The sequence below is a fragment of the Oryza glaberrima genome, chromosome 10, assembly GCF_000147395.1.
Source record: "Oryza glaberrima chromosome 10, OglaRS2, whole genome shotgun sequence".
NCBI classification, from domain to species: domain Eukaryota; kingdom Viridiplantae; phylum Streptophyta; class Magnoliopsida; order Poales; family Poaceae; genus Oryza; species Oryza glaberrima.
The window spans coordinates 19,351,065-19,370,907 of record NC_068335.1 but is presented as its reverse complement, the minus strand read 5'-3'; the positions used below and the strand labels follow the sequence as shown (position 1 = coordinate 19,370,907).

The window sequence follows — 19,843 nt, the reverse complement described above, 5'->3', positions numbered from 1 at the left end:
TCCACTATCTGAGACTCGGTATCAAATATTCGCTTGTTAGCAAGGTACTTCCTCCGTTTCAGTAATATGAATAGATTTATTAACATTAATATGAATATTGGAAATATTAGAATGACTTATATTGTGAAACGGAGAGTAGTATACTACTACAAGATGTGCGCATTCCTGTGAGAATATAACAGGCAAGTAAAGAAAGCCCACCCAACCACCAAATTGCTTATCCTCCAAACGACAACAATACACATCAGTAACTCTATCTTCACAAGATGATGATCATCATCTAGCTCATGTGGCAGACAACACGTACAAATACAACTCATACATCACCACAATTCACGAAGAACAAGTTACAAGGGAGGGGATAGAAAGGTACATGAGCAGTTCTGCACTACAGATTGTCCATCTTTTTTTTCCTGTTGAAAAATCCTATACTGTACTGAGAACACAAACACCGCAGGACACAAGTCTTATTCACACTTTGTAAACACTACAAGGCTCAAGCTGATCAAGGACATCACATTCGGGGTGCTGTCCCTTTAATGGGGGCGATGAACATCAAGTGGCCGGCATCAGGGACCTCAAAACAACCACACAAACAGGGACCTCCAAACAACCGCGCACACTGGGGGTGGCAGCCACTGTGTTGTTTCGAATGCAAGTACACCGATTCGAGATTACTCTATAGTAGTTGTATTAGATATCAGCAAGGTAAAAAGGAGAAACCACGAGATGTACTACACAACAAGCTGCAGTCCAGACTCCGGATAGGCTTTTACATTTGGATAGACATCACCTCACCAGGCACTTTTGCTCGTCAAGCACACGATGCACACCTCTGAAGTTGGGTGTCAGCAAGGCTGTTCTGACTTCTGACTTTAGCTATGATCAAGCACACGATGTACACCTCTGAAGCAGGGTGCCAGCAAAGCTGTTCTGACCTCTGACTGTAGCTATGAATCTGTGGGCGTGGACAAAAATAATCCACACCTTTGCCGATTGTACATGAACAGGATATCGGGCAAACTTGAGAACTGTGCAGACTTTGGAGTCATGTATTTACAGCTACTGTACAGGATTTTTGGCTGGCCTGCCGATTAATCGACATTGCTGAGGCAGCAAACTGCATCGAACTTGCCCCTTGACATGCAATAGTTCACCATCAATACCACATCCATCATGTGTGTTGGGCCCAGCCTTGAGCCTCACAGACTTAACCTGGAAAAGTTAATATGTCCGTGAACTAAGTAAATTAAAGAAAAGAGTTTTAACATGATAACTTCTGGATAACAATAAAAATATCATGACAGGTTCAATAAAAACCAGAAAATTCTAACGTAATATATGCCAATCCCGACTTCATAGGTTTACCCTTTTTTTTCTCTCATCTATGATTCCAATTTCCAGAACAGATTGTGAATGGCATGTGAAAGGTAAATTTTTTCATTACACACCTACAATTGAACCAAGTTGTGCAGTGAATCCAGGAGATTTGCAATAAAAAAGAAAATAAAAAATGCAATAATCACATGACATGCACAAAAAGATTTTAAAACAACAGTTTCTAAGAATGAACGAAAACCTTAATATTTGACCAAGAGAACCAATCGTATTACCTTCAGATATTCCACATTGGGAAGAGAAATATGCTTTCCAAACTGCAAAAGCACCAAAAATTTCAGTAACCTCAGCCTCCCACTTCCACCAACCAACAGTAGGTCCAGGCAATTGTCATCGTATTCAGCCTTAGGAGCAATAACCTGAGAGCTTAAACTCTGCACAGTCTTGCATGAATGGTTGCATACCAGTACACCAAGATACCGCCCCTTCCTAACTGTCCATCTTTCATCTAAGCTTGGGACTAGTTCCTTAGTCAGACCAAGTTCAATATCATCCAATGGACCAGGTAAGTCAATGGGAGTCTCTGGTTCCCAGTTAGGTTGATTATCCCATTTAGGCTCATCATCCCACTTGGGTCCTGAATCCCACACAGGCCCAGGATCTGAAATTGTGGAGGAGGCGTCTTCTTTGTCATGTGTTGTGGTACCACGAGAGGAATTTGCATCATTTGTAGCACCCGAGCCTGGCCATGCCTTTTCTGTCCTTGATTTCGATTTGGATCTACGCCAGTTGGGAGTCGATGAAACATGAGCCTGAGGATGGATCACTTCTTCTGGTTCTTTGAAAGTACTTGTTCTCCCTAATGATAGGCGCTTTGATTTTGGGTCAAGTGCACGAACAAGTTCAGAGGGTTCATTATTAGCATGTGGACTCGAAACCTCTAGATCTCCACCTGACATTATTCCTGTAGACATGATTGAATCAATGCTAGATAAACTTGAGGCACGAGGTAGACATTCTACTCGCGACCTCCGAACTACATCATCATAGAGGTCTGATGCATCAACTTTATCTTGCCCTTCCACAATTTTATGCTCACCACCACCACCATCTGATATTGGAAGATACTCCAATTCAAAGCTATACTTTGGCAAGCACAAGAATTTCAGAAAACCGGCTACAAAGTAACGGAGAGGACCAAAACGCTTCTGGTATCTCTCTGAGAGTTCAAGAACTGCAATAGAAACAAATAGTCAGATTTTCTGCTTCCATTTCAAAAAAGAATTAATATTGATCCAACAGGAAAAGAAAATGGTCTGAAATGTCAATTATGTGGTTACCATCACTAACAAAACCAAAATATGAGACTGTTGTGCCAAAATGGATAGTCCCACTTTGAATCCATTCAACGGCAAAAACATCAATGGGTGTAAAACCTCCCTGCAAGCAATGAACAGTTTAACAAACATTGATGTGAAACAAAAAAGAAAAAAATGCTGACACAAAATTGTGAGGGCAATAATTAACTCGGTCTACGTTAGACAGCTAAACTAGTACACAGCAGAACTCTTGACTAATTTGTATGCTTCACAGACTTTCAGTGCCCTGCTACATTTTCTTGAAAAGCAGCATGTAAACTTTCATACACGATTCTACCTTCAGTGTTCAAACTAATTCTTGCCAGAACAATGGTTTCAAATGATGGATTCTCTAAGAAAAAAAATCAGCATGACTTCTGTGTACTTTCAGAACTGCTCGACTGCACCTGGTGACAGAAGCCCCCTTTGACATAAGTTGAGCTAGCTTACTACTGTGGCATACTAGGATGGCTAGTTAATGGAGTACAATAAGCAGATCTAGAAATGTCAGTACAGGCCTGGCCAACAATTCCACATCCCCAGGGTCCAACTAGAGCAAAGCAGTGTGAACACATGGTTGGCAACAAAGAGTAAAGAGTCATGATAGCTAGTAACTCAAGAGCTGGTATCATATCCAGCATCATCAATAACATTTAATTTCTTTGATGCCTAGTACTGAATCAATAAATCATGTGACACGTATATAGAAAACCATAAATACTGAAACAATATAATGATGTTTACCCTGACAATTGACATTGCTGCAGAAATCGGATCTTTAACACCCAATACTGTCCAAACAAGTGAGTTATCGGACCCTGCTGGTATTATACCAATTGGAACAGATACAGCCACATTTTGATCATCTCTACATAGGAGACCATTGAGAACCTACAAAATGAATTTATTAATGCATCAGAACCTGTAGTTGACAAATGAGCATTTTATAGTGACATGCAAGGAGAGGATGGCTTCAGAAAGTGGAAGACAAACATGGTCTAGTGTTCATAGAAGTACATAGGTTTTGAGAAGTAAGCATTAACAGCCCTCATGTGATAACCATTCTAGGTTAGCAGCGTCACTGAAAATGATTTGAAGGTTTTGTGGGTTCGACAACCAGTTGTTTAATGAACTCCAAAATTGTGAATAACAAAGTAAAATATTACAATATACAAATCTGCTGATCCCTGGGAGAAGCTTCTTGAACTTAGTAGTTTCCCCCTGAAACAGTTCAGGCTGAGGAAGTAGAAGGTTGGTTTCAGAACAAAGTTGCGAAACTTCAAGCAATTTTCAGCAGTTTATAAGGTATATCCTATTTGTTCTTGATATAACAGATCAAAACTTCAGAAAAGCTAAGGCAATTTAAGAAACTGTAATTGGTAATGTTGTCATAAAAGATTACCTTCTCTAGTTGGTATACCAAACACATTAAAAATAAGATGAGGAAACATAAAAAAATCATGCATGAAATTAACATAGACTAACCTCATTAACAATCCCATCGCCACCCACACATACAATTCCTAGAAGACAGGCACAAACGTGAATCAGATGATCAAAATAGTTATGTAGAACACTTCAGGTAAGATGTAAAGATATATATACCATCTGGACAGGTACTGAAATCTATTGTTGATACAAGAGATTTTGCATGACCAGCATGTGTAGTTTTGACCACTTCCATCTTGAAACCTGCAAGCTGTCACCGGCACTTATTATTGTTATAAAAACAAGCACAACCACATGATACACTGAAAACAAGTTGTTTTGCTCTGGAATGATAAGATGAGTATTTCCATACAATTGAATGCTCACTTATGTCAAAGACTATAGTGATGCCGAATTTTCATCCCTAATAAATTCAGCATTACAGAGATGATAGGACATGGCAGAAATAATCTTCAAGGCATGGCACTAGAAGCAGCAAGATTGATATGTAACGCAGTAGAGACAACACTGTATCAAGATATTACTCCATCACACGTGTCTATGTAATACCAATATCTTGATTAAAATAGACTGGATGAAAGGATACAACAGCTACAGACACACACAGCGAGAGAGAGAGAGAGAGAGAGAGAGAGAGAGAGAGAGATTTAAAATCCCTTAAAGTTCAGGAACATTTCAAACATATGAATCATACCAACCAGCGGACCTTGACAGATAATGTGAACTACTAGAGCCAGAGAACCTTCAAAATGGCTCCTGGCAATAAATGGATAGCAAAGCATGCTCCAGTTCAACAGGAGAGATGATTCCTAGGGCACAATATGAACTCAAACATGAATTTATACATAGAGAAGCTCATCTTGGTAAGATACTGACAACATGAATATTGATATGGTCCTCTACTACAAACGAATTCATTTTTATGGAGATGGATCAAGGAACATAATAAAGAAACAGTTCGTGCCTTTTCGTCTACCTATGCAAAGTTAGCATCTTACTTGATTACTACAAATAAAAAGGTCAACACGATTAGGTATATGACTTGCATTTTTATCGGTAACCAATGTCAATGGTAAATAAGGAAACATGAAAGACACTCATTGCAACATTTTTTTTAAAGTTATGTAATGACTATATGACCATATCTAATGCTGCAAACATGCTTAAGAGTTGATGAGGCAGACATCACAGCTCTGATTATAAAATAATGCACATGATTCTATTCATCTAGACATACCTTGAATATAGGTTCCACTTTTCCGTGGAAAACTTTGCTAGATCTACCATGTCCAGATCGAGGATTCAAGATGACAAGTATCTTTGGGGGAGACCGGCATTTAACACATGGATCAAACATATTATCAAATGGAATGAGTTCAGATGAATGCTTCTTGCTAGATGCCATGGGGTGAGGTAATAGATTTACATAGCATTGTTGATCTGCAAAACCATTAACCCACCGAAAAGCCTCGTGTGGAGAAGTGGATAGGAAACGTAAGTCCTTTTGAATTTTTCTAGGCTTCATAAAGCAGGAAAGTCCACTGGATCTTTTTTCAAGAGGGCATGCATGCACAGTGAAGTGACGGAGCCCGGAATGATATGATACCTGCAATGTTAAAGTTGAAAAGATCTTAGAATTGCTCTCACATGATGTGGACTTGCAGTGAAACTCAGAAACATACCAACGCAATTTACAGAATAAAGTCAATGAGCTAAAAACTTACAGATACAATGTCCTCGAGCTTAAGGATATTAGAACCCCATACCAAGGCTTCAGTAGTGAGTCTAGCATCAAAGCAATTGCTACTGGACCCTGATCCAGACTGTTCACCTGATGCACTTTTGGCTTTGTTATCCAATGTAAGCTTCCCAGAACAAATTTCATACCCTAACAAATCAGACTTCTCATCTTCAATTCTGTTGTCGTGTGTGCCTGCCTTCTCTGGATCCTTGATGGCATCATCAATATCCTTTTGCTTTAAGAATTTTGAATTGCTTGTCTCCAGGAATACAGGAGAAGGGTTATGGTCTGCTGCAGTTGGAGAACGCCTGCTACTTGTGCGACGCAGCACTTTATGGATTAGCCCTCTTGGTGAAGTAAGATTCTGCTCATGATGATCAGACTTCTGAATTTCCATCTTTTAAGGGAGCCCAGTACATGCATAACATTGGGAGATGCTAGATGCTATAGAAACATGCCAATAATGGCATCACTCTTATAAGCTCATGGAACACCAACTTATGGCTGTGTGCCTGCAAAACATATGTAACAGAACATCAAGCAGGTAATAATGGAACAGATCTGCGCCTAATTGATTGCTGTGGCAACATCAGTAACCAATGAAAGCTGCAATGGATGAGTAGCAGCTACTGAGTGTTCAGTTAAATCATCCTATACATTTATAAGAAATTGCCTACCTAATATGATAGTTTAGCTATGGATGCAAGTGGACCAGATCAGGCTGACCCATTGACCCCTTCTAGTTCATTTGAGTGCAAATAATACTAAATGGACCACCAATAGGTGGGAGTGATCCCTAGACCATTACCATAGTACTTGAGGAATAAATTATAACAGATCCTACAGGTGAATGTTTCTAGGTCCACCATAGCCAGGAGCTACCCTGCATCAATAATTCATCTCTATTTGAACTATGCCAGACATACAAATATCGATGCATGAAGCTGAAACACTCAACACCAACCTTTTAATCAAGGACAGAGATCAAGCCAAGTCAAACCACACAGACCAAAAGGGAAAAAAGTATTTAGAAAGCTACATAGAACAATTAATTTATAGTGCCACTTTGTAACCAACAAAAACTATTTTAAAATGAAAGGTTCCGATGTTGGCCTGTCAAAGGTGATGACAGAAACTTAATGCATATACATATGCATGCCATTAGGTGATAATAACATGAGTAAAACGCATGGTCATTCAACATGTTTAGGTGTGTCATATAGGTCACTACTTCCAAAATGCACATTTAGGTCACTAATGTGAGTTAAATGAGTCATGTTCTCATCTAACTATCCATGTAAGCATACCTTACACATGACATGCCACCTAAGACTGAAAAAATTACTTCTGAAAATGTGCAGACCTAGCAATGTAATTGAGTGGAACAAAAACATAGTGAAAATAAAAGCTGCTAGGGTTTGATGGCAACTGAGAACTTGAACTCGTCAAAATAGGCACATGAAATAATTTAGTTTCACTAATTCCGTGTATTGCCAATTAGTAGTGCTCTGACAAAGGAAAAAATACACAAAGAGTTTTCTAAACATTTCTAGATGCAATTTTTTAATCCTATGTGGCATGCCATGTGTACAAGGTATGCTCATGTGGATAGTTAGATGGGTAAATGACTCACTTAACTCACATTAGTGACTTAAATGTGCATTTTCTAAGTAGAGTAACCTATATGACACCTAAACAAGTTGGGTGACCCTCCATGCATTTTACTCATTAAACATTTTTTTGACAACCTTTATAGAATTTATTTATAAATATACGCATCATAGGTCCATACAAATAAAGAGTAGTAGGCATTACTTATCATTTTAAGAGATCCCACAGTGAACAATAGAATTTACGATTTCATGAAGTGGACGTTCATAGCAAACTCAACTATATGTTTTATACTCAATGAACAAAGGAATCAAAGGGACATCTCATGTTGTTACTTTTCATACAGCATATGAATCTGTCTTATAGTAAACTTACTCAATGGTGCAAACCTTACTCTTATAGAGTTACAGTAAGATGTCTGAAGGTGAACTACAGATGTCGGTGTAACTTCCATCAATCGATAGGGAAATTAACTTCCATTCTATACAAAATTGTACAGATATACATGAGTTATTCCGATTATGAAACAACTACACCTATAGCATCTACATGATCCTTGGTTTGTGAAAAAACACAAGTGATGGACACTAAATGTTCCTAAATCTTGTGGGTTAGGAACAAATATTGCTCAAGGAAAGCTATCTGCTGCATTGCCCAATGAAAAAACAACAATAAAAACTATAGTACATGAAGCACATGAGGCGTATCAACTGGATTCATCACCCGTCAAGGACGGGAATGAAGAAACCAGTTCAGAAATGACTCTTAAGGATCTGCAACCAATGGATAGTGGCCAAGGAAAAGACTAATAAGCAACCGAAGAGAACATCATGTTAGGTACAACCTTGGCACAGAAAAACTGCGTCTACCTAACCACAGAAATCAGAAGGCAAAAGCATCCCACAGCCACAGCCCACAGGACTCGCACCACAGCCCTGGGCGAAACGCCGCCGCCCAAACCGAATTCGCGCGCCTTCCAGAGCAGGCACGCCGAGGAGGAGGAGGAGGAGGGCACTCACCGATCGGATCGAGCCGGACGGAGGCCGAGGCCACCCGAAGCCTCCCCACCGCCGTGGGCGCTCCGCCCCACCGCAAAATCCCCGCGCCACCGAGCTCGATTCGGCGGCGAAACCCTAGCTTGGTCGAAGCAAACGGAGAGAGAGAGAGAGAGACGGAGCGCGTAGCCGGTGGAGGAAGGAAGGAAGGGAGAGGAGGGGGAAAATTTATTAATTAACGGAGAGAGACAGCAAGGCAACGACGACGAGGAGGACGAAGGTATAGTGGGGGGGAGCTGCTTTGGTTTGCTTTTAATCCCTGATTAGACTGTGGGGATTAGCTGCTAATCGTGCCATTTCCTGCGTGCTAATTATGGCACGTAGCGTGTCTTCCACGAAGAGACGCAGGAAAGGAAAAGGGGGCGGACGCCTGCTTTCTCTTTGGATTTTATCGGCACGACCCCCGCGGCCGCACGATGGGAATTTCCGACAGCTTTTTTATTTGGGTAGATTCGTGTTATTATAATTTTTGTGGTTTTGGGGAAAAAAACATTCTTATGTTTAGTACTCTGTACTGTTTTTGAGTGGTTATTTCGATTCATGTCATTATAATTTCACCGTTATTAAAAATACGCTAACTTTTAGATCATATTACCCTCATATTCTTCCTTCATCCTCTACTCTCCTTCATATTCATCTTCTCCACCACTAGATCTGACGGAGCTAATGTCGTTGAACGGTAGCTCTAAGCAGTATGTGGTGGGAATAGGGCAGCGTTGTTTTCCCTCGTTGGTTGACCCTGCTCATTGACCTATTTGCATGTTCACACCTCGAAGCCCACAACCCTGACCTGCACGAGGAGCTTCCCAACTCACGGTCCCAAACCCCAAGAAGGCACTCACCTTTGAGCTCTCCCGCGATATGGGTTGGGATGTGCTCTTGCTGCTGCCTAGGAAGGAGGAAGGTGAAGTGGGATAGGTGTCAGAGCTCGCGGTTGGACGCGACAAATGGGAGGATGGGAGAATGGTGTGGCCAGTGAGGGAGGGGATGGGAAGAGAAGAGGGCCCTCCCATCGTGGAGCTTGTCGCACTACTCTACACCGTTTTCGCTACATGGAACTCGTCGGTCCGAGTCCCTGATCTACCACTTGTTGGCACCGGGAGAAGCAAGGGCAATGGTGTGAGCTTGTCGGCTTGCGCCTTCATGATCCACTCCGCCATACGCCATAGTGTCGCCAAGGAGCTTGCGGGAGAAGGGAGAGGTACGGTAGCAGCAGAAAGGGGATCGAGGGGAGACCGGCCCTCGGTCCGTGAGATGATGGGGACTCGTCATCCGTGCCATCGCCAAGGCTCGCTTCGTTAATTTCATCAGGTTGGCCGCCTCAATCTTGAGAAATGAACTAGAGATGAAAAGTGGATGAGGAGAATGAAAAGGGTAATATGGTCCAAAAATTTTAAAGAAATACAGTAAAAGGGTAAAGAGTAGCATATTTTGGATAACAACTTCAAAACTGTAAAATAATAACATGGATCCAATTAACCCGGTATGGCCGCGGTACACTAGCGTGTACAGTGACCCCACCTGTCGGCCTCCATCGCTGACGCGAGTTCATCGACCTGGGTGTGTTCTGCATCTGCACATCCACAGCTCGGCCAATCTTTGGAAAATCATAATTTAGGGAATTTGGGCTTTTATGATGTGCAACATAAGTGAGCCCATCTTATTCTTCAGACTTACTGTTGGGCCACTCATCTTACCTTCACGTCCCATACTGCCATCTAACTAAAGGAATAAGTTCACTTGAAGTCCCTTAATTTATCGCCGAGTCTTAAATTTGTCCCTGCACCACAATATTAGATAGAAGCATCTTTCAACTAAAAAACTACTGACTTCGATAGTTGATGGATGCAACATATCTGATATTGCGGTTTATGGATGAATTTTAGACTTGACGATGACTTAGAAACCTAAAGTGAACTTATTCCTAAACTAAATGGGCTCGCTTTGTAAGTTTTACTGAGATCTGGGTGTTGGGCTTCGTAAATGGCCAAATAGGCCTCGGTGTTGGCATGGTTTACAAAGGGTCTGTTTGGCACAGCTCCAACTCCAGCTCCACCCCTCCTGGAGTTAGAGCTCAGCCAAACAGTTTCAGCTCCATCAAAACTGGGAGTGGAGCTGGGTGGAGCTCTCTCACAAAATGAACTAGAGTTGTGGAGCTGGGTTTAGGCAGCTCCACAACTCCACTACAGACCCAACTCCTGAAGCTAAATTTATGAGTTGGAGCTGTACCAAACAGACCTAAAGTATTGACAATCTGGCTAAGCGCCTATCAACGAAAAGAAACACACATGCTTTGAAAGGTTTTTTTTTAAAAAAAAAAGTTTTCAGGGGTCAATCCCAAGTGTCCTAATATTGCTACAGATTGATAGAGCTAACCACAAGGTCTAATGGAAACTTTGCTTCCGAATCAGAATAGGACATATACACTTTCCGATGTACTACAAACTTACTACAAAAGAAAAAAAGCGGTGAAAAAAAAAGGTACTACCTCCGTTTCATATTATAAGACTTTCTAGCATTGTCCACATTTATATATGTGTTACACACACACATATATATATATATGTATGTATAGATTCATTAATATCTATATGAATGTGGGTAATGCTAGAAAGTTTTATAATATGAAACGGAGGGAGTATGTGGCGAGAGCGTTTGCCCATCAGACTTTTCATTATAAATTGTGTGTCCATTCCACACCGCTTCAGATAGATTTTGGAGGGATCCGGTTCAGGTGCAGTAGCTAGTGTGATACTGTGACTGCAAGTTACACAGTCACACCAGCACCACTAGATTTAAAACGGATGACCCAGATGCATTAGAATACTGTAGCAAAGTACTGTAGCGTTGCTGCAAGAACTAGTGCTGATTCACTGTAGCAAACGATTTGGATCATTGGATCAAGAAATAGAGGGATCAGATTATGCGCAGTAGCAATAACAACTGCACTGGATCTCAATCCATTTTTGAGATATCTAGGAGTTTTGTGCATTTTCATTGTTGATCAAAATCCAAAGTCTTTTATTCTACTACCCTCGAGAAGGAGGAGATGTAAATTAGATCCACTGGATCAATAGACCCGATGAACTCCGAGAAAATCCATTGTTAAATGGCCTATAAAACGAAAATATGACATCGTGTACCGAGGGATATTAAGTTTAGAGTAACACCAATAAACTATTTTTTTCTCGATCCGCAACTAATGTTGATGGTATTGTTGTAATTCCATCTATGCCTTCCCAGACTACATTAGAAAATACTCGTTTTAGACCTTCTCAGAAGAATCTTTTTACCTGTGACCCTTGAATGGCGTATTAACTTTTTATTAGTTTGGTGTTAAAGCCTCTTTTAAATGGTGCATATGAGCCTTAGGATACATATCCAAACATTTTAGGTACATGCAAAAAAGTAGTTAGGTGTTGTATGCTTTAGAGCAGTCTAATAGTATAGCCCACTACTAGCTCCAAATCATGTACAACCAATATAATAGCCAATTTATATAATAGTCGCTTACTATACTATTAATGTATAGTCCCACCTGTAATACATATGTTATGTCTTTGAGTCCGTACTGTAGCTAGCTACAGATCTGTAGCCCGCTACTCTTCTCTCTTCTTTATCTCTTTAAAATATATTTATAGCTTGTTATTGTACCTGCTCTTACATGAGTTTTGGCATCTATCCTATGTGAATGGCTAGAATTACAGCCTACAGCCCCCAATGCTCCAAGAATTTGAGTCACAATTTTTTTCCCTTTTCTCCTCTCCATGTGGTTTGTGCAAAGGCAACTATTTTGTCCTTCTTGTGGTGATGTTTGGACAAGTGGCATACTTGAATAGAGGAATAAAGTTTATCAAGATATGGATGCTATGGTCCTCAAATAAAAGATAGGAATTCCTCACAAAAAACAGGAGAACAAAAATAGACATGGTTGGCTGACATTAAACCTCCAAATTGAAAAATACCGCCAAAAAAGAAGCCATGGATGAAGCAGATTATACTATCAAACTGCTCATACGCCTTTTGCACATTTGTTTCAGATGACACTTGTATCACCATTAAAGCAGTATTGACCAAACAAAAACAGGCCTTATTTAGATTCAATTTTTTTTTTCAAAAATGTCACATCGAATGTTTGAACACATGCACAGAGCATTAAATGTGGACGAAAAAAAGCCAATTGCACAGTTTGCATGTAAATTACGAGACAAATCTTTTGAGCCTAATTACGGCATGATTTGACAATGTAATGCTACAGTAAATATTTACTAATGACGGATTAATTAGACTTAATAAATTCGTCTCGCAGTTTACAGGCGGAATCTATAATTTATTTTGTTATTAGATTATGTTTAATACTTCAAATATGTATCCGAATATACTTAAAAAAATTAGCCAAGAAACTAAACACGGCCACAGTTAAGCAGAGTATAGGAGTAATCACAACATAGGAATAATGATTGATGGGATGGATCACAGAATATGTTCTACAAGGTCCCAAAAGAATGAAAATGAAATTCCTTTGATCACAAGTTCTAAACACATGGCAGGACATTAGTAAGCATCCTAATAGCTTAATGTATAGATCGCCACACAAAGATATTCTTTTTTAAAAAAGCATATGATGCACGTACACTACAAGTCAAAACTATTTCGTAGAACAGTGGTCTACCACTAAACACTCAAAGCCCACCATCCTCCTCCACGTGCAGGTTTCAAACCGCTAACATGGGTGAGTGAATCTGTATTCAAATTCAAATAAATATATTTAAAATACCCCACACCGAACGAAGGTTTACTCCCATTTACAACTAATTAGGTGGTGGTGGGATCCAGTGACTTAACTTTAGTCTCTATAGTTAGACACTAATTTAGAGTATTAAATATAGACTACTTACAAAACTAATTACATAAATGAAAGCTAATTTGCGAGACAATTTTTTTAAGCCTAATTAATCTATAATTAGGGAATGTTTACTGTAGCATCACATAGGCTAATCATGGATTAATTAGGCTTAAATAATTCGTCTCGCGAATTAGTCGAAGATTATGGATGGGTTTTATTAATAGTCTACGTTTAATATTTATAATTAGTGTCCAAACATTCAATGTGATAAGGACTTAAAAGTTTTAGTCCCATCTAAACAGGGTCTTATTCTTTTAACGGTAGACGACACATCCATCGTCAGCGAGACACCCATGATAACTCCGTCAATCATAATATATGCTGGATCAGTTTTTCATAATTGTTCATAGGTGTAGAGTGTGCGTGTGTATGTTTACATGGGTAAGTGTGCGTGTGTGTGTGAAGCTCTGTTTGTACCGTGTTTTTTTAAAAAAAGAAAATGAAAATTCGAATGTGGCTTGTTGGTATTACAACCGCAGGTGAGTGAGACCACCCACCGGTTCGTGTCTCCGCACCGCCCATCCCTAAAACATCGCCACGTCCCCGCCACCCCCCTTCAATGTCCGTCGCCACCGGCGGCGGCGTCGTCCTCTCGCGTGCCCAATGCGCAAGCCCCACCACGCCGCGCAGCCTCCGCCACCGCCGCCGCTCCCGCTCCCGCTCCCGCCGCGGAACTGCCCGCTCGCGACCGCGGTCCTGGCGCTCCTCTCCGTGCTCCTCGCCACGGCGCTGTGGGTCCTCCTCGTGCTGTCCCCGGCGTCCCACGCGAGGGGCCCAGCCGCGGGGCTGTCGGATGCGGCGGACGCGGAGGCGTTTGCGGTGGCGGGCGGAGGAGGCGGAGGCGGCGGGGAGGGCGCGGAGGCCCCGCTGTCGCTCGGCCACATCGTGTTCGGGATCGCGGGCTCCGCGCACCTCTGGCCGCGCCGCCGGGAGTACGTCCGGATGTGGTGGGACCCGGCCGCCATGCGCGGGCACGTGTGGCTCGACGCCGGGGCGCCCGCGGCGCCGGGGCCGAGCGCGTCCGGGGAGGGGTCCCTCCTCCCGCCGATCCGGGTGTCGGAGGACACGTCGCGGTTCCGGTACACGAACCCCACGGGCCACCCCTCGGGCCTCCGGATCGCGCGCATCGCCGCCGAGGCCGTGCGGCTCGTGGGCGGCGGCGGCGGGGGCGCGCGGTGGGTGGTGCTCGTGGACGACGACACCGTGGTGTCCGCGGACAACCTGGTGGCCGTGCTCGGGAAGTACGACTGGAGGGAGATGGTGTACGTCGGCGCGCCGTCGGAGAGCCACTCGGCGAACACCTACTTCAGCCACAGCATGGCGTTCGGGGGCGGCGGCGTCGCGCTCAGCCTCCCCCTCGCCACGGCGCTCGCGCGGACGCTCGACGTCTGCATCGAGAGGTACCCCAAGCTGTACGGAAGTGACGACCGCCTCCATGCTTGCATCACCGAGCTCGGAGTGCCCCTCTCCCGCGAGTATGGATTCCATCAGGTATGAGCTTATTTTTCAACATTTTGTGGCCATTCAACAGAAATGTGGGTTGGGTATTAACAGCGCTTATATTATTGAGTGGTCTTATGAAATGTTATTCGCCTCAGCAATTGGAGCACTTATTCTGTTCTGCTTTGTACGATCTGCTGATAGACTAGTTCCCAGTGACACAGTGACTTGAATTCAGGGACTATCCACTCTCTCCTGATCCCATGCATGAATTTAGTGCGAAATAGCATGCTGTCTATGCTCACGGAAATTCGGGGGATTGCTAATGAACTAGCCCCAATTTAGAATTTGCGTTAGATCTTGGGAGGCATGCATATTGATCCACTCTTTGGAACCTTACCATTTCTGTGATGCTTGATTCATTATGGCAGAAAGGAAGTGTAGCCTGTCTGCTGTTGTGCCAACCTAGCTGGCTGTTATATGTTCAATCAGAATACATGAACAATAGTAGTAGGGTCTTGCCAGAGTGGTTATGTTAGATTGATAGTGAAAGGAAGTTTGGTAGTACTTGAATGTTACCTTTCTTTGGGCTCTTTTATGGCCAGCAGAAGTTTTTGCAAGAACTTGCCTGCTTGCTTTATAGTACTGTTGTAATTTCTGTCAAATAGGTACCAGCATGCTGCATGTGTTTGAAAATGATAATAAGTGATTAGCAAGTTCTTTTTTCTGTTTGCACATTAACAAGTCATATTTACTTTTTTTTATTAATCGTGTGTATGGAGAACTAAACTCTACTCTCTTAATCTTACTTTTGTCCCTTTGCATTGTAATCAGTGGGATATCAGAGGCAATGCCCATGGTATATTGGCTGCTCATCCAATTGCTCCTTTCATCAGTATCCACCATCTGGAGCTTGTCGATCCTATATACCCTGGTTTGAACTCTCTTGAGAGTTTGGAGCTCTTTACAAAGGCTATGAAAACAGAACCCATGAGCTTCTTGCAGCGCTCGATTTGTTATGATAAAAGGCAAAAGTATACATTTGCAGTCTCTTTGGGTTATGTTGTTCAAGTGTACCCCTATGTTCTTCTTCCTCGTGAATTGGAGCGATCCGAGCGGACTTACATTGCATATAATAGGATGAGTCAGCGAACTGAATTTGATTTTGACACTAAGGATATTCAGAAATCATTGTGCAAGAAACCTATATTATTTTTCTTGAAGGATGTTTGGAAGGATGGAAACATAACTAGGGGTTCTTATATACGTGCAAGTGTTCGGGATGACCTAAAAAACAAAGTGTTTTGCTTCAGGTCACCCCCTTTACCTGACATAGACGAGATTCAAGTTTCTGCATCCCCATTAAGCAAAAGATGGCATCTGGTTTGTTCTAATATTCCTAACAATATATCATATCTTGTTTCTACATTTACATTGGCTAATTGTCGTACCACTGATATAGGCACCAAGAAGGTTATGCAGTGCGCTTAAAGGATCTATTAATGGCACTTTGTTTATGTTTGTTCGGCAATGTGGACGGGGGACATTTGGCTCAGCTTCTGATTCTCTATAATTGATGGAAAGCAGAGGTGTATATTTTCTGTTCAGATGATACCTGGAAGATGTAGTTACCATCCTACATTCTTTGAATCGAGTGTTGTGGGGGCTCTTTTTCTGCCTCGAGCACTTGGCAGTTACCAACTGCTTGTTATACTTGGTAGTTGTTGAAGGTAGTTTCTGTATCTTCTGAATAGTGACATTAGAAAATAGTTTTAATCATTGACCGTAACAATTGGGATTCATTTTTGATGATTTTTAAGGTGCTTCTAAAATTATGATGGTTTCTCAGGCTAGTACCATTCCCTATTTGACGATTGATGACCTGTAATATATCTAATGTAGGCCTTTTCAGGTTTTCATTCACTTTGTACTATATTTCATCAATTGGAAAAAAACCCAATCATGCATGGGCTATACTAAGTTTAAACATAGGTCTCAGACATAAATATGGACCTTACTTATTACATAAAAAATGGCATCATGCTTGTCCATACCTACTTTGAGTTGCAAATTAATTCCATGTGCTATGTATGCTTATCATGGTGTTGTCTTTTGATATGGATGCAAGAGGACCCTTCTTCTAGGAGATCATAACCCCCCCTCCCCCCCCCCCCCCCCAACACACACACACACACACACACCCCTATTTTCATTAGGAGAAATGAGCATTACAAAGTTTCTGATCGTCAGTATTATGATTAATTGATCAAAATTTGATACTTTCTTCTTGTCATGTACCATTTTGTTATTAAAGGATATAGTTTCTAACTTTGTTTAGGCATCAGAGCAATCAAATCATTGCTAATATACAAAAAGGAATTCAGAAGGATATGCAGATATACAAACAGTTGAAAAATGACAGGGAAAAAAATATGCCTGCTGATTGGAGAGAAAGATTTTTTTTTGTTGTTAAAAATAAGTTAGCACACAGGCGTACGATTCAATATTAATTGTGGTCTAATGGCTGAGTCGATGAGCGAAAATACCTAGTTGCTTCGCACGATGAATCCAGATTTCTACGTCTTGCATACATCTTATGAGAAAATAATCATTGACTGACATGGTTGTCAACTATTATGTTCCAGTTACGAGGATCTTTTTGCAGAAAGCTCTGAAAATTTAAGTTGCATTTGCCATTTTAGTTATTTGAAGGAAAAAAAAACTGTTGTGTCTAGTCATAAACTGCCTTGAGCTTCATTTTTCCTAATTTTTATAAAGAATGTTGGAGTGGGATGCTTAGCTTCCAACAATCTTTTACAGTGTCAGTGTGCTGTGTGCGGTACTCTGTTTCGACAACCTTAATGCTTATTTAAGAGTAACTGGCTGACTAGCATATGCAGATTGATTTTTTTCATTTCCCTTGCATTTTGTTTTCAGTATCCGGTGCTTTATCTGTAGCCTTTTTTTCAACACTCTGTTCTCTACTTTTATGTCGCCACATGATGTGCTTTAATCAATGCTTTATGCTGTGGTCACAAATGTTCTAACTTTTGAGCAAAGTTTCAGTGCTGTATTCATTCACTTCAATAGCAAGATTAATCTATCATGGTACATTGCAAAAGTTGCCAGATTGACTTGGTGTTCTGAAATTCTTTGTAGCAGTTTGTTAATAGAAGAATCTGCTGAGGAACAAAGCTGAAAAAGAAATACTGGTGGCTTTTTTTGTGGAATCTTCAAGCTACTCGTGGATGTACGATACTTGTGGACGGAGACTGGGTGAACGGAGTGTCACCCTTTGATTAGCTGCATTAGTCTGACTGAAACAACTTTCCGGCTTCATTCTTTGAGACCCGTGTACTAACCTTGATGGATTCTCAGTCGAAATGTGAAATCACTAAATCAGGTAAGAACAGCACTCCATTAGCATTGTATTGGAGGGCTGTAAACCTTTCCCGATACCTTGTTTAGAACTGTAAATCAGTGTGAACTGTGAAGCGCCATAACCATGAAAGAGATTCCATTCAATCTTTATTCCTTTCCAGTTCATTCTGAAAGCTGTTATCTGCTATGACGCCTAAATTTACTTTTGTGTCCATTTTAGTCCTACTCCTTTTGATATCTGCTTTATACTATCGAAGTCTTACCACAGCTAAACATGTTACCTTTATTGGGGCATGTCTAAAGTTGAGGATTTAAATGGGGCAAATCCGCAAATGCACATGTACCTTTTCCAGATCAATTACCTTAAGCTATATGCCATATCCTTTCTGTAGTATATCCTTGCTGCTCTCGTGTAAGTCGAATTTCTAACGTGTTTTTCCTTTTCAATTGACTTCCCTGATTTAGTCACGGTTCAATCCAGTCTTGCTGCTCATTATTCTACGAATCTCCCGTATGTACTTATGGTACACTGTTTGCTGCTAAATTAACATATGAACTGCTATGCTGTATCTGTTTGCTGCTAAAATAACATCTGGACTTATATGCTGTGTGGAAGTGATTCATCTTCCTTATCAAAAAGGAAAATAAAATGTGTATGTCTGTGATGTGCTCTCCACGGTCGGCAAGCAGATATTTAACCTCCTAGTTCTGTTCGTTGTTATTTTCAGTACATGATGTTTCCTGAGTATCAACAATCTTTTTCCTCTTTTTTTTTTCCCCTGAGGTGGGACTATCAACCATATTTTACCCGTTGCTAATGGCTCAAGTGGTTGGTGGTTACTTGTCAAGGGCACAAAACATGGTACTTGACTACTCCTAATTCTCAAGTAACAGGTTTGTTCAGATACTGCATCGCTGCTTTTCTGTTTACTCTGCAAATTGCGATCCTCTTATTACAACTTGTGTAGCAACTCTTGTGCTGTGCAAAGGCAACACTACGTACTGCGCTAGTACATGGTCCAATCAGGGCCCAAGCCCTTGAGGCCCATCTTAGCCCATGTAGTTTGAGCTTTGCCATGCGCTCCCTGAGACAGTAATTAGAGTTAAGTTAGCACCCTAGTGGGCCTTTTTCTTAATTGTCCATGAGCTTTGGCATCCATTATCGAAATGATATGAACATAAGAGGATTTGAATAGGTGGGAAGGAGGTTAAACATCTTCCCACTACTTGATCATTGGCCCTATTCTTTCCTTGGTGCATTTGTAAAGTCCAAATATAAATTTTGATGTACTAACAACTATGCTTTCCAACTGTCAACTGTTAGGCGCTGACTTTTTGTAGTTTAAGACTGGAGATCAGATTCGGCGTATGGTCGCATGGTCTCGTGGGACATTTCATATCCTCGCAAAGCTAGCTTAAATGTTCCATCATGGGGTCAACTGTCAACGCATTTTGCATGTTGATTTTGATATTTCATATCTTCGCAAAGCTTATCGGACGTAGCTAAAATTTAAATTTTAAAACTTAAATTTAAAATTGATTTTCATGCTTTTTATCATAGTTT

General features: G+C 41.3%; 2 protein-coding genes across 7 annotated transcripts; one reads left to right on the top strand and one right to left on the bottom strand.

Moving 5' to 3' along the window:
- Positions 1–323: 323 nt before the first annotated feature.
- LOC127786335 (sphingoid long-chain bases kinase 1-like) lies at positions 324–8,756 on the bottom strand. 3 transcript variants are annotated; one of them, XM_052313708.1, is made up of 10 exons: positions 8,517–8,756; positions 7,873–7,978; positions 5,870–6,398; positions 5,383–5,751; positions 4,302–4,395; positions 4,182–4,219; positions 3,441–3,587; positions 2,679–2,778; positions 1,614–2,572; positions 324–1,215 (listed from the first exon to the last, which is right to left on the bottom strand). In XM_052313708.1, the coding sequence occupies exons 3-10, from the start codon at positions 6,281–6,283 to the stop codon at positions 1,063–1,065; spliced, it is 2,274 nt and encodes a 757-aa protein (XP_052169668.1). In that variant the 5' UTR covers positions 6,284–6,398; positions 7,873–7,978; positions 8,517–8,756; the 3' UTR covers positions 324–1,062. The 3 variants fall into 3 exon arrangements, with proteins under 3 accessions (XP_052169668.1, XP_052169669.1, XP_052169667.1); XM_052313709.1 differs by having other exon boundaries at positions 7,892–7,978; XM_052313707.1 differs by lacking the exon at positions 7,873–7,978.
- A 5,196-nt stretch (positions 8,757–13,952) lies between these two features.
- LOC127753501 (uncharacterized) lies at positions 13,953–19,026 on the top strand. 4 transcript variants are annotated; one of them, XR_008012580.1, is made up of 4 exons: positions 13,953–14,949; positions 15,733–16,281; positions 16,361–16,628; positions 18,058–19,025. XR_008012580.1 is itself a non-coding variant. In XM_052278986.1 (4 exons), the coding sequence occupies exons 1-3, from the start codon at positions 14,062–14,064 to the stop codon at positions 16,469–16,471; spliced, it is 1,548 nt and encodes a 515-aa protein (XP_052134946.1). In that variant the 5' UTR covers positions 13,953–14,061; the 3' UTR covers positions 16,472–16,487; positions 18,061–19,026. The 4 variants fall into 4 exon arrangements, 2 of the variants coding, with proteins under 2 accessions (XP_052134946.1, XP_052134945.1); XR_008012579.1 differs by having other exon boundaries at positions 18,061–19,019; XM_052278986.1 differs by having other exon boundaries at positions 16,361–16,487; positions 18,061–19,026.
- Positions 19,027–19,843: the final 817 nt, after the last annotated feature.